General features: G+C 56.1%; 5 protein-coding genes across 5 annotated transcripts; 1 reads left to right on the top strand and 4 right to left on the bottom strand.

Annotated features, from left to right (window-relative positions):
* Positions 1 to 236: 236 nt before the first annotated feature.
* A1O7_01263 (uncharacterized protein) lies at positions 237 to 1,172 on the top strand (the record flags this gene model as incomplete). The annotated part of the gene is made up of 1 exon (XM_007755301.1): positions 237 to 1,172. One exon carries the CDS (start codon positions 237 to 239, stop codon positions 1,170 to 1,172), a length of 936 nt encoding a protein of 311 aa, XP_007753491.1.
* Positions 1,173 to 1,333: 161 nt separating this feature from the next.
* A1O7_01264 (uncharacterized protein) lies at positions 1,334 to 1,741 on the bottom strand (the record flags this gene model as incomplete). Its single annotated transcript, XM_007755302.1, has 1 exon — positions 1,334 to 1,741. One exon carries the CDS (start codon positions 1,739 to 1,741, stop codon positions 1,334 to 1,336), a length of 408 nt encoding a protein of 135 aa, XP_007753492.1.
* A 1,159-nt stretch (positions 1,742 to 2,900) lies between these two features.
* A1O7_01265 (uncharacterized protein) lies at positions 2,901 to 5,228 on the bottom strand (the record flags this gene model as incomplete). Its single annotated transcript, XM_007755303.1, has 1 exon — positions 2,901 to 5,228. The coding sequence occupies one exon, from the start codon at positions 5,226 to 5,228 to the stop codon at positions 2,901 to 2,903; it is 2,328 nt and encodes a 775-aa protein (XP_007753493.1).
* A 3,546-nt stretch (positions 5,229 to 8,774) lies between these two features.
* On the bottom strand, positions 8,775 to 9,126 carry A1O7_01266 (uncharacterized protein; the record flags this gene model as incomplete). The annotated part of the gene is made up of 2 exons (XM_007755304.1): positions 8,775 to 8,972; positions 9,067 to 9,126. 2 exons carry the CDS (start codon positions 9,124 to 9,126, stop codon positions 8,775 to 8,777), a joined length of 258 nt encoding a protein of 85 aa, XP_007753494.1.
* Positions 9,127 to 9,727: 601 nt separating this feature from the next.
* A1O7_01267 (uncharacterized protein) lies at positions 9,728 to 13,679 on the bottom strand (the record flags this gene model as incomplete). The annotated part of the gene is made up of 2 exons (XM_007755305.1): positions 9,728 to 13,459; positions 13,512 to 13,679. 2 exons carry the CDS (start codon positions 13,677 to 13,679, stop codon positions 9,728 to 9,730), a joined length of 3,900 nt encoding a protein of 1,299 aa, XP_007753495.1.
* Between the last annotated feature and the right edge of the window lie 297 nt (positions 13,680 to 13,976).

Below are 13,976 nucleotides of genomic sequence, written 5' to 3' on the forward strand. Positions count from 1 at the left end.
GACACTCCGTGCATCCAACCTCGTCCCTATGGCCCATTGAGCTAAGTGCCTTCGACTGAACAACAATGTCCCATTGATACAGGAGAAATCTACAACGCCTCCTGTACTCAAGTTCCTGCAAGCCTCGTGACGAGGCAAACACCGCTAGCACGGGGGACTGGTATCGGTACTGGTAGTGGCGCTGTGCAACAACAGCGCTCTTTCTCCTCGCCGCCTCTTGCCACTTCACCTGCACAATGCCATCCCACCACATATCCGACACAATCCAGATCAACTACACGATCCACCAACCCGCGACCCCTGTGGACCCGCCTCAACCATGGATCATCCTCATCAACGGCCTCGCCGACCCGCAACAGACCTGGGCGACTCAAGTCCCCGCCTTCACAACAGCAGGATACACGGTCCTCACGTACGACAACCGCGGCATCGGCCTATCGTCCCGCTCTGTGGCAGACCATGAAGTCTACACCGCCGCCACCATGGCGTCGGATCTGCGGCAGTTGATCACTTCTCTACATGTGCCCAAGCCGTACCACGTCCTGGGAGTGAGCATGGGCGGGATGATCGCCCAGACGTACGCCCTGACGTACTGTCTTCCGGGTTGCGTCGACGGCGGGGGCAAAACTGAGAGCGCAGGCGAAACTGAGACTGGGAGGGCGAGCGAAATCCTAACACTCACACTAGCGTGCACGTACGCCGCCCCCGGCCCGTTCTGCAGCCGCATGTTCGCGCTCTGGCGCGACATGGCCCAACGGATGAGTGTCGCGGACGTGATGCGCGACGTGGCGCTCTGGGCCTTCACGCCTGCCTTTTTCGCGGACGAGAGGAGGCGCGAAGACGTGGCAGCTATGGAGGCCGAGATGGCGCAGATTGATAGCGATATGGGTCTGCGGAGTTATCTCGCGCAGTTGAATGTTATTACCTCGTTCGATACGCGGGGGGTGGTTGGGAGGTTAGGTGGGAAAGGGGGAAACCGCAAGGGGATGCAGGTTGTGGTCCTTGTCGGCGAGGCAGACATTTTGATCCCCGTGGGGTTGTCGCGCGAGTTGCATGCCTTGATTGAAGGGAGTGTGTTTGTGAGTACGCAGGGTGGACATGCTTGCATGTGGGAGTTTCCTGAGGCGTTCAACGCGGCGTGTTTGGACGTGTGGAGGCGAGCGAACGACTGAGCAAGCGACTTGGGAAATGGTTGAGGGTGAGGTGAGGGTGTGGTAGAGAGCGCAGCACGAAAGACGACGTCAATCAAGAACTCAGCAGTCAGCAGTCAGCAGTCAGAGTCTCTCTCGCGGAACCACGTCCTTTTGTGCACGCACAATCAAGCAGTCTACAATTACAGCTTTGCTCCCTCCCTTTTCCCCGTCTGCTTTTCTTGCTCCTCCCCCTCCATCAACGTCTCATACTCGCGCCGCACCCGCTCAGGAATACCCTCCTTGGCCGGCCTCCCCAGCACGCCCCCCTCGTTGACCACCCACACATGCATACTCCCGCCCACAGCCTTGACGGCGTCATCGCCCCGCTTGAACACCCCGACCTCATACACCACGCTCGAGGTGCCCAGGCGGGCGACGCGCAGCCCGACGTCCACCATGCCCGGGTACTCGACGCTGCCGAAGTAGTCAAAGTAGGTGTTTGCGATGATGGCGCTGTGGGGCGACTTGTTCATGGCGTAGCCGCACCGCTCGATGAGGAACTGGTTGGCGATGCTGTCGCAGAGGACGCCGTACAGGGGGTTGTTCATGTGGCCGAAGACGTCGTTGTCGTTCCTGCGGGGAGAATGTACTCTTTTAGTCCAAGGCCACCCTACCCGGACGGAGAAAGGACGGGCAGCAGGATCATGATTGTGATGGAGGAGAAGGAGGGCTGTTTCTTCATCCTCTCTCGCACCTCGGCTTGGCTCGGGTTGCGCCCCCAGTTACAGTGCCACCACCACTCCAAAAGACCGACTTGCGTACGTGCGTACGTGCGTACTTTCACATCTCACTTACCATCTTAACCGATATTCCAGGCGGTATGGATAGTCTGATAGTTTGCGTTTCCGCTTTGAAGCGATGTCTAGTCCGAGCATCGCTGCGCGGTCAGCGGACTGGGGTCGGATGAGCGCGCGTGTAGGATTGACTCCACGTGAGTGTGGATGTACTCAGTTCTGGTCGTTGATGGGTGGGATGTTGAATGGAAGACTCTCAGGCAGGTGGATGAATCAAGGCCACTTTTGTCCTGGACTGTACTGTCCTGACCGGCCAGTTCCGGCTAATATGACAGCCGCTGATATTAGGGCTACTAAATTTGGGAAGGCTGAGTCCTTGGTTCACGGTCGCGCTGAATGTACGATATTAGAGAGCATTGATGTTTGTAGGGAGTAACTTGATGGGACTTGATCGCTAAGGCTCGTTTGGAGTTGAAGCGAGAGCCTCGGCTGATGACATAAGAATCGGCGTCCAAACTAAACCAATTCTGTAGGTGCTAATCACCCACCAATCATCATGCACTTACCTACCACTGACGCCTGCTCGCCTACCTACCCAGGTAGGTACCTAGGTACAGCGTACAACACACCAACGGCTCCTCTGCCAGCTACCGGGGCCACCAAAATTACTCGCTGCTGACACTATTAGACATCGGCCAGCTCGCCCGCTGAATCACCTACGGATACAGGCGCAGAGTCTCTGATGCCACTCAGCCATTATTGCGTTCAGCATCTGACTGTATTTGTTTTCCTAGAAATATGTTCTGTTTGCCATTAATCTGGTCGATCATGAATTTCGACCTTGAAAACATCTCTCCCTGATACCTCTTCCCAAAACATGAACAGCCAGTCAGTTCGCCTTCATTCGCCTTGCTTAAAGTGGATACTGTGACAGAATGTGCTCATGGATATATCATCGCCTCAAGGCTCGTCCTCACCGATGCGAAGAAATGTTTGAAAAGTCGTCAGATCCTGGACCGCCACCTACTCGGCTCCTCGCCGTGCTGGGCATGACTTGCAGACCGGTGCTACCTACGGGCCCTCCGACCGCGACGCCGATCTCGCTCTCGGCCGGCTGCTTCTTGGGGTGCATCCTCTTCTTGTCCTTCTCGTCGTCGAACTTGGCCCTTGCGGCTTGGGCAATGTCGTCCGTAATGGTCACGCTATAGGTCGGCGACTCCATCGACCCGGAGCCGGGACCCGAGCCGCCAGGACCGTCGATGGGCACCTTCCGCACGGCCGTCAATAGCGCGCAGATGAACTTGGAGCGATGCTGGGCGCGGACGTGGTCGGACGCGAACTTGGCTTTGTGCTGGAACTCGATGCGGAGCTCCAGCTTGGACAGGTCGGCGATGGAGAACAGCTGGATTTCCAGCTCGGGCATGAAATCGCGCTTGTTCTCGGCGAGGAAGGTGAGCATTTCGCCACGCAGGGTCTCGATGTCGTCGAACGAAGTCCCGACATTGACGTTCAGGGTGATTTGCTCGCGGAGTTCTTTGGATCGTGTCAGATTCTTGATCCACACGCCGTTGATCACGCTGTTGGGGATCTGGACCATCTGCTTGGAGTTGACCTCGCGGAAGACCGAGTACAGGAGGGAGATCTTGACGACGTCCATCTCCGTGTCGTTGACGTTGATCCGGTCGCCCACATCGTAGGGGTGCTTGATGAAGACGGTGATGCAGGCGGCGAACAGCTCGCCGGCCGTGCTGGCGAAGAGGAACGAGCACCCGGTGAAGGCGGACCAGATCTGCGTGTAGTGGTTGGCGAGGTAGTCGGAGAAGAACGCGGCGTAGATGAGGAAGACAAAGATCAAGACAAAGACGCCGAGCACGCGGTCCAGCACCTTGATGGCGTCTTTGACGTTGTTGGCGCCTTCCCAGATGGTCTGGCGGTCAGAGGCCACCTTCTTGACGAGTTCGACCATCTCTTCCAGCGTGACGTCGCCGTTCTCGTCGGCGTCAACTTTGGAGTGGATATACACGGCTTGCGCCTCCCGTCCAGCCCCCAGCATGGTGGTGATGGCGGTCTGGTCCAGCTTCGTCTCGCCGAAGTTGGTGAAGGAGTTCCAGATCCGCCGGGCAAGGGCTTCAGCGCTGACGGGCCTTTCGAGGGCTGCCTCGACAATGGGACCTGACGCAGTCGGCATAAGGACTTGCTTCCCGGCAATATCGCTGACCAAGTAACCGACCACCGCGGTCAGCTTGTCGGCGGTGCTACTCAGGTTGGACATGAACTCGGCGGTCGACTGATCCTTGGTCCGGAGCCGGCCATGTCGGTCCTTTCGGTAGCCCTTGGTATCGTGGATATCGAGGTCGTCTTCGAGGAAGCGCTGATGGTTGTCACAGAACCTCTGTCGCGACACATCGTACATGGTCTCGATGGCGCGGCTCAGAGTCTTGAGCTCCTTGATGTTGTCGTAGAATTGCTTGCCGTGGTAGCTGACGCTGACCATCTGGATGAGCATCCTCTCGACCAGGTATAGCGCTGTGACGCCGACGGTGGCCTTCAGGACATTATGTAGGGTGTGCAGCCACTTGATGTTGCCGGCATGCTTGGCGTGGAAGGGCTTGTCAAACACATAGATCAAGGACCAGGAAGCAATGGAGAGGATGGCCCAGAAGAACAGCGAGATGGGAATCTCAACCGCCTTGAGGACGAGCCAATATCTGCGGATGCCCGTGTGGATTGCACCACCAACAGTCTGAAAAATGATGGGAACAGCCTGAGCCAGGAGTTTGGCAATCCACAGGAGGACCCAGACGACTTCGATCCAGATGAACAGGCCCAGCAGATGGATGCCATCCTCGTCGGTGGTGGTTGTGGTCTGTTGGTAGACTGTAGATGCAGTATTGTTGTATGTTGTGGTGCCGTTGGCGGCAGTAGGCTCGATTGAGGTGATGTTCGAAGAGAAGATGGGTGTCTGCGACTCGGTTTTGAACTTGCTGATGATCTTCTTGTCCTTGTACACGGTCGCACACAGAACGATGGGGATGGCCAGCAGGATAGCAACCGGGACAATGTAGATGATGTATCGGACGAGGACATTCCTCCGTATCCTCTGCCATTTGAGGCCGAGTTGTGTCAGTCCGTAGTCCTCGTTATCGCTGTCAGACAGCTGTCTTGGAGCTTGTGGTCTGTTGATCGGGCTCGAGGATTGGCGTGCCAGGTCGACGCTGCCATTGGGATAATGAGCCGACTGCTTCTCCTGGTAGTCGGAGACGTCGTCTTGCACAGTGACGATGGGCCCTTTGCCGGCCATGTTGGACGATGATTTTCGGGATGGGGCTTGTTGATGGTCGGCGTGCCGTAGGTTGAAAGAGCTGGTCAATTGCGCTTGGGGTGCCCGGCGAGGTATTAATCGAACTCACCTGCTCGACAATTCTTACCTTTGGCACCGTCCGCAAATTGGACCACGCGGTCGAGACAAAAAGACACTGGTCTACGGGCTGTCCGCACGCCATCGTCCATGCAGCTGTCAGAGCCACGCATTGATGTTGCGCCCAACAGAGCGGCAAGGTTTCGATCTAGACGTTTCCAAGAGGAGCTTCCAGCTACGGCAGCGCAAGCCACAAACGTCCAGAGGCAGTCGGAAAAAGTCAAAGACACCCCCACAGAAGGAGCTATGGAAGAATCGGCCACACACCCGCTTCAGCTCCGAGTACCACAGTAGTGTATTATGCAGTGGGACAGGACGCTGGCTACTCAGAATCGTGATCATGGTTCAGCTGTCGCTTGGCCGCAGAGCGAGGTCGAAAAGAAGCGAGCAGACGCTGTCCAACGTGGCGGCTGAAAGCTCCTAACGAGGCCCTAGACCTTGTCGAGCACCCAGAGCTGTCGCCCTGCCAATTGGAGAATGACTTGCTTGTGCGAGGACTCGAAGCGAACAGTGCCAGTCTGCTCCTTTTCGTGTCCAGACCACGGGTGGCTGCACTTGGCTTCGCGCCAGCTTCTGCCATGTGTCTCCAATTTCCACTTTGCATGTGTCCAACACCCATTTCGGCATCCGCTTCACTATCGACATCTTCTTTCCGCTAGTCCGGGGCCTCGTGCGTGCGTGTCTCGCGTGACCCTTCCTCAGTGATCAAAGGCCGTACAAAGCGCTCCGCATCCAGCTGCCCAGACGAACGCCACTCCGGCATCGCCGTCAAAATCTAAGATGTCTTCCAAGCACGTACAGGATACCATGGGGAGTGCTTGCATGGTGCCCCTCAGCTGAAGACGTCGTCGTCCCCGATATTCTGGAGCTCAGCCGTCGTAGGCGGGGATGGCAGCAGCAGCGAACCTGTCGGCGTACATCAGCGACGAGTCCAACGTGTCCAAGAAGGAAGGCCGTGTCCAGATCAGCAATGCCGACGGACAGCGGCTGTCCTCCCCGGAAGCCGGCAATGAATCGCCCTTCCGAGCCCTAAAGAATCGTGTGCTCGATGCCATTGAGAAATACAGTACTGGCTCTTTTTGAGTTCTTCGGATGGACCTTGGCGCTGGGCTGCTTCCTACGCACCGTGTCTCTTCGCGCCCTTACCGTGGCAAAGAATCGCCCGACCGGACCTCGACCGTGGTGCTGGCCTTTATCACAAAACTTTCGGCCTCACCACCAACACTGTCGTCTCGGTCTTTACTACGACGGCCTTCAGCTCGGGAATTCTCAATCCTGTGGCTGCCGCGACTCATTACTTGGAATGAATCTGGTTCCAGACGCCGCGTCCGCCTCTGGCACATTCTGAGAAGTTCAAGTCTGCTGCCCAGGGGTTTCTAGAGTCAATCTTGCTTCTGTGGACTCTGCGTTTTCGGTAGGTCCAATGGTGTACGAGAACATCTTGTGAGCAGTGGGCTATGAAGCCATGTATCGGTGCCGTGATTGTCCTCGCTGCCCTTGGTGCTGGCTTCTCCTTCCAAGCGCTGCTTGTCTACTCAATCCGAGCAGTGCCTGTCGGCACCTCAGCGATTCCAAGAACCAGCCATGAATGGTAGCCCACCAGCAGTAAGTTTGCTGCCCGTTAGAGGCTTGTGTTATTACTCTTACAGACATCCCCAGACACGACTGAAGTCCCCAGAAGTTCGATAGGAGTGGTCTATTCCGGCATCTTCCAGTACTCGAGCGCCTTTTCCAAATCGGTGGTTCGTCGACGCGCCGGAGATGAAGGTATCCTGATCAACGGGTAACTGCACGTGGCACGAAACGTATACCTCGCCGAGCGTGTGTGCCCAGTGCCACGATATCAGCACCTCGATCCGCGGCACCTCCGGCACCGCCCACGCTCCCTCGAACGGGTAAGAAGCTCGACCACGACCATCCCCGTGCAGTTGCAGTAAAATCGTCTGGGGCCGCGGGACTACTGTCTACGATCTGTATCGTCCAACAACATGGCCAGCTCGCCTCGGTTCCACGCAGATACCAGGGTCTCGCTGCTTTCCGTCGTCACCACACTCTGTGGAATCCGAGCATTCCCACTCCCAAGCACTGCAGTCCCATTCCCCCTGACGCACGGCATCTTCAGCAAGGCAGCCATTGAATGCGGCATCTTGAAAGCACCAACACCACCGTCTCGTCCGATAGGTTGAACGAAAGAGTCATAGACACGTACGCGTCGTGGCATTATCGCACGCTCGACAACCCCTACGTCCTCGAACCACGCTCATTGTTCACCGACGGATCCACGAAAGACAACCCTAGCGCAAACGTCTACTCGACGCCGAGCTTCCTCTTGATCAAGCAATTTTTCAGCACCTTGCCCAGACGGAGGCGGGCAGTATCAATCCCAAATCCCTCTGCACCGGCCAGATGGCGCGGCTTCTCATCCGCGAAAACTCCGCCACCTACCGGACCGGGCCATCTCCTCCCGGTTGGCCAAGATCGATCAGCTACGCGATGTTTCTGCAGTTAGGGCTGCTACGGCCCTGGGCTTCGCGTATCAGCACAGACCCCACGTCAAGGTCCGGCGGGGATGGCTTGCCCTGCTGGCAAGTATGCTCGGCGGCTAGGCTGCCGCCACGATCATCATCATGGCCAAGGAGAAGACACTGCTCTGGAAAGGGTCAAGTCCGGCGGCGTTTTCGCACCCCTAGACAAGCGATGCGCGCAGGGCCGTGCGTGAAGCGCGGAGTCCGCATGAGGTCGTCAGGGTGGCCGAGGCCGAGAAGATGGAGGGCAAGTGGGAGCGCGGACGGATCGGGGGTTCGGGCTTGTGAGGCCTTATGAGGCGTGAGGCGTGACCAAGGCAGGAAATATGTATGACGACAAGGGTGAGCGTGGATAGGAGTATACCACAGCGTCACGACAGCGGATACGAATTGTGCTTTACGATTTATGGTTTGTGAAGATATCGGGATCGATCAAACTGCTTGTAATGCAGCAATAGTTTGCGAAAGATGCCGTTACCCTCTCCATCGCTCTCGGAGACACGCACCCACATGCCGAATCACCTTCATTCTGGTCTGACTTGCTTGCCATGCCCTTGCCATGCATGCATGCATGCCTGGTCCTGACAATTCACCGCTTTCCAACCTACGTACAGTACGTACCTGCTACAGTACTGTGCCTCGTACCTAGAAGACGACCTACTTACTGCGCCGCCGCCGCAGCAGTGACCAACCCCCCAAGGGCCGTAACCAACCCCGTCGGCCGATCCCCATGCCTAAAATACCACGCACTACTCCCCCAATAGACCCTAGGTGAGAGCAAAGAAACGCGTGTTAGCCCGAGCGAGCGAGCGAACTTGCGCAAAGCAAGTCGAAAAAGTCGAAAAAGGCAGTCAACTTGCGGAAGTAACACGAAAACCAGTGGAAAAAGCCAACGGGACGCAACTCACGCAGCCAACATGCCCAAAATCGCACGGTCGATCTGCGTCCAGGTGGCGGCCGGCTTCTTCGACAACTGGTAGGTGTACAGCGCGAGGATCGTGAAGAAGGCGCTGCCTTGGTACCAGCCCGCTTTGGCGTAGCAGGCCAGTAGGGCCGGGAGGGAGCGGAAGGGGGGGAGCGAGAAGGTGTTGACGCCGTGGACCTACAAGAGGACGTTTAGTCGATTCAGAGGGGAGATTCGGATGTACGGATATACGGGGGTAGGCGACCAGAAGACAGTCGCAAACGTAACTTACCGTGTGGCCCACGGCGACGAGGGCGTGGGTGACGCTGGCGGCGAATGCTACGGTCGACATTGCTGATGCGCAGACAGACAAGTGCAGACTCGAATTCGAGGTCTGGTTCGGAACAAGGATCAGATACAGTACTGTCTGCGGCTGCTCGTCGTTCCGATGGGGACAGGAACTGTCGCTGAGACTGGACGGGCAGCGCGTGATGTTGCAAGTGGCAGCACCAGCAGATCGTACTGGTACTCGTATCGCACCCCCGCAACTTGCTTGTCTCGGTTCGGGCCACGTCCCACCACGTCCATATTAGAGCCGAGGCTCGCGCTTACAGTAACGACCGGAAGCCAAGTGCGGAGCGCAAATACAATAACTTACCGTGTAGAGGCAGGGTGGGATTTCGGCCGCTCAGCTTCGACAGTGATGCGAAGGGTTTACATCGCAAAAGGGGGTCTCTACGGTTTCCACTCCACTGCTCTGGGAAGAAAAGGGCACCCGGACAGTTGCAGGAGGTCACACGAGGACAACCGGGTGTAGGTACCTTCTTCCCTTGAAACTGGGACTTCAAAGGACGTCCAATTTATTGCAAGTCGCGGAATTGGATTATACGATGATCTGTGCGTCAAAAGTCGTCTTCTCATTCATCAACCATCCACGCTCCTGTTCAGAACGCTCAGAAAGAGTTACTGTCGCAAGTCCTGTTGGAGAGCGTTCCCTTCCGCCAGGAGAAGATATCGATGCCCATGCCACTAACACCACGAACTCCACGAACATTCTCTGGGGACTTAGCCTTTGCAACAACGTCCCGGGCTTCCTTCTCCCTGCACAATCGAGCGTACTCTTTCTCGAAGTGGGTAAATGCCGTATTGGTTCCGCTAAAACTCCTTCGTGACCGCTCTCCTTTTGCAGCCTGCGAAATAAAGGCAATGGGTGCCGTAGAAGTCGCCGAAGCTGCTCTGACCACTGGCGAGGGCTGTTGTGGCCTCACAAATGATCTTGGTAAGGAGTCCAGCTGCGCCTGAGCTGTGCTGGTGGGGGCGCGGTTCTTCAGGTTCGATCCTGTTGGCTTCGACGTTGTTGGCGGAAGACGTGTGGCCTTTGGAGACGTATATGGCGGGGCACTGAGGTTTCCTGCTTTCTCTAGATTGGAAGCCTGAAGAAAGCTCCTGTCGATATCTGCACTGCCCAGCTCCGGCGAACCTCTTGGAGCAGCGTTTTCACGCCATTTTTCAATACCGTTAATCGATTGTTGCGACAAAGTCGCCCCCGGCGGTGGCTCTGAGGGGATACTCCCGAGAGACTGCTTTTGCTTCCGCACCTTCTCGAGCCCGTCTCTCATCAGCGGCTGTGGAAGTGCAGTGACGGACAGTGAAGACCGAGTGTTTCGTGATGGCGACGCCCCGATCACACTATTGGCTGTCATGTTCGATCTTCGCAACTGGTTGCGATGGGCTTGCCTCTCCGGGGCGGTGAATTTGATAATACGTTTGTAATGCGACGGATCTTCGACGCACTCGTTGAAAAACTTCACAAATCCCATCACTTCCTTGTAAGGCTGATAACTGTGGTAGTGGTGGAACACTGCATCGTCCAGAAGGGATGAATGTATTTTGTCGGGCTCGTCGTTCAATACACCTTGGATGAAATGATATGACCTGCGAAAATCGTCCGCGTTGCCCTCATAGTCAGGATAGGCCGCACGATATTTGACAAAGATCTCGCCTTCAGACCCGGCAGCAACGGCAGCGAGGGAATGCAGAGAAGCCGAGTCACCCGGTCTAAGGTGGTCCTCAATATTCCACACCCCACTGTAGGTCGATTGGCGGGTAATAGGTGTAGACGACGGTCGGATATCGATTGTGGAGTTCCGTATTCGACGTTGCTCTGCAATGTTCAACGGTGCCCCATGTAGCCCGCTACTGCTATCCACGTCCAATTCCGATGACGAGGTCGATGGTCGCACCAGTGTCCTGGGCTTGCCGATAGCCTGCAATTTCTCACGGCGGTCGGCCCTCCTTTTCTCGAATATCGCCAGGTAATCCGGGTCGACGGGAGTTGTCTGCGAACTCCTTCGCTGTCTTTTGCCGTGAGCGCTGCTCCCTCCCAAGCCACCTCTTTTTCTTTTTATGGATGCCGGGCTTCGTAAGCTCCCTGTAGCCGCAGTCGCTAGATTCGTTTCTTCCACGGACACTTCGGGGTCTCTTCGTTGTTGAAGAAAATACTCGTCGTTACTTTGAGGACCAGCGTTCCCAGCTTGGTCGTAGTCGTCATCTCGAGTCCGTTCTGCCGTTGGATTGGGCAACTCTACCCTGAGGCCTTGCACATCTTTTAGCCCGCCCGAAGCCACAATTTGGTCACAACTGCGAACAGACCCTTGCGAGACACCAGAGACACATGAATATCGTCGTGAGGTGCCCCGCCCTACTGGCCTCACAACCTCCTCTTGGTGCGGAGGCTTGATCGGTTGTACTGTTGATCGACTGGCGGTCCTTGCAGGACCACTCTCACTGGCGGCCTCACTAGCCTTGACAGTCTCGACTGTCAGTGCAGCCTCAAAGTGTCCGCTTGCGCCTTTCAAGGAAGCTGATTCACCTGGGGTTGGGGACGTGTAAGTCCCTGGGACAATACTTGACTGTGGATTCTCATCGGCGATACGATCACTACGTGGTGTTGGAAATAGCGTTGCGCCTTTGCCTGGATAGGGGGTCCTTTTCACTTGTATTTCCTTGGTACTGCAGCTGCCTATCATCTGCGAAGAAGAGGAAGGGTTGTCCGCCGGGTGGACTCTCCTATTTTCTGAATGGTCGTCCGACGAGCGAACCGACAGTGGCGTCTGCGCCACAGGTGGCACGGCCTTGTCGCCCACTTGAGAAATGGGAGACCAGGATCTGCGGCTGGCATCGTCCGGGAAGGAGTCGAACTTGTCCTTCTCGACCTCATGATCCTCGTTGATGGAGACCTCATGCGGACTTTTGCTATTGTGCCCTGGGCTCCTTACAAATCTTCCCAGACCAACAAGCTGTCTGTCCTCTCGAAGATCCACTGGAGGACTATCCCGGGGCAATATTGTTAATTGGGGTTTTGGAGATGGGCTGGGCGACAACACCTGTGATTCTGCTGATCCGCTCAAAGCGTCGTCGTCGGACTCAAATGATATCATTTTAAGTCGGCGCTGTTGAGTGGGTGGGCTTTGCGACCATTCACTCACAGCCTGGCTTGAATCTTCTTCATTCGATTTGGCTTCGGCCAGGTTGTCATTCCGCCCGTGTGAAGAATGGGAGAGCCCCTGTACCGGCAGATTGACAGCTTTTGCAGGACTCTGGGCTTCCTTATCAGCTGCATCACATAGCCGTTCCAGCAGAGGAAGTGGCACCTCTCCTGGCCTTTGTACATGGCCGACAAGCGGTGGTTGCCAGCTGTCACCAGACTCGAGCAGTGACTTCAAGAAGTCTTCTTGGTCTCGAGGGATTTTGCAGACATATCGGGGGACATATCTCCTTTCCTGAGCCTGCAGTCGCCAGTGTTGGAGCGATCCAGCCGGTGCATGAATGTTCCCACATTGGGTCATATGAGGCGCTGGGACCAATTCCGCACATTCCCGAACTTGGTTCTCGCATCTGGCCTTCTGCAACGATGGCGCAGATAAATCAATGTTGGCGACGAGCTCAGTGGTTTCAATGGGGCTGCTGTTTTCGTGCTTGTGATGGTTGATAGCAGTATCAGGAATCCCAGAAGAGGACGGCTTGTTTGAGTGAATTGGAGCTGACAGGCTGGTAAGCGGTGTTGGAGATCTCGCCCCTTCGGAGGCAGGCAAACTTGAAGCGTTTGAGCATGGCTTCATTTCTCTCTTCTGGAAAGACCGCAAAATCTCGACCTCGTTGGCCTGGTTTGAATCAGCTGAGTGCGGTGGCGGTGATAGTCTCTGTGGGTCTCCCAAGTTGATAGCAAGACAGGGCTGGGTAAGGAATTGGCGCTGAGAGAGGTCTCCGTCGTCTTCTTCATCGGCTCCTGCATGCTTCCGTGGACTGAACGGCACCTGAGAGACGATGGACTGTGGGCTGCCATGCGGCGTGGGAGTCGAGGCGGCGCAGTTGTGGTCCTTAACTGTCTGATATCTGACCATGCTGTCCAGTATAGCTTGTTCTTGCATCACAGGCACACCGGACTCGTCTGGAAATTGGTAGTGGTCATCCACCATTGCCCATTGACCAACTTCGAGCAGGGGCTTCGGTGGATTCACATGTGCAGTGACTCGGATGCGAGGATCTGTCAGGCGGAACACAGTCCCGCACTGCACACCTGCTTGGAGACGGGCTGTAGCAATGTCGCTCGGGAAGACGGCTTCGATAGTGTGACCGCCATCGGTCACTTCGCCTCGAGGTTCGCTAATCCCAAGTTGAGGTAACTGTCCACGATGCTATTTAGTAGGTGGGAGGAAAGAAAGTCGAGAGACCAACCTGTAACAGCCGGACCGTTCTGACATGTCTGGACGTTTGTGTGATGCGGAGGACATGGTCGACTTTGCGAAACGAATACTGGTTGTTCAGAGTACCTCTCAGTCTGTGGAACCAAGCGTTGACGCCTGACTCAATGTACTCGACCAACCACGGCTGCTGCACGTCCATTTAATCCGGGCATGGATGGAATAGACATAGCTCGTGGCGTCTGTGCAGCTGTTGTGCGACTGATCTTGCTCACGACCGCACGCTCGTAGCTGCGCCTCAGGTAGTTAAAGACGCGCTCAACTTGACGCGACTGTCCGCGGCACGGATGACTAAGCCACATTCTGGACGCCACATCTGGACGCCACTATCAGCCACCGATGATGGCATTTGTTAAGCCCGTCTCTGGTGATGGTCTGATGTGTCGCTGCACTCACCATTCACTCACATGGTACTATCCACTACGCCGCTACCAACGCT

Source organism: Cladophialophora yegresii (assembly GCF_000585515.1).
Source record: "Cladophialophora yegresii CBS 114405 chromosome Unknown aczIN-supercont1.1, whole genome shotgun sequence".
Classification (NCBI taxonomy): Eukaryota; Fungi; Ascomycota; class Eurotiomycetes; order Chaetothyriales; family Herpotrichiellaceae; genus Cladophialophora; species Cladophialophora yegresii.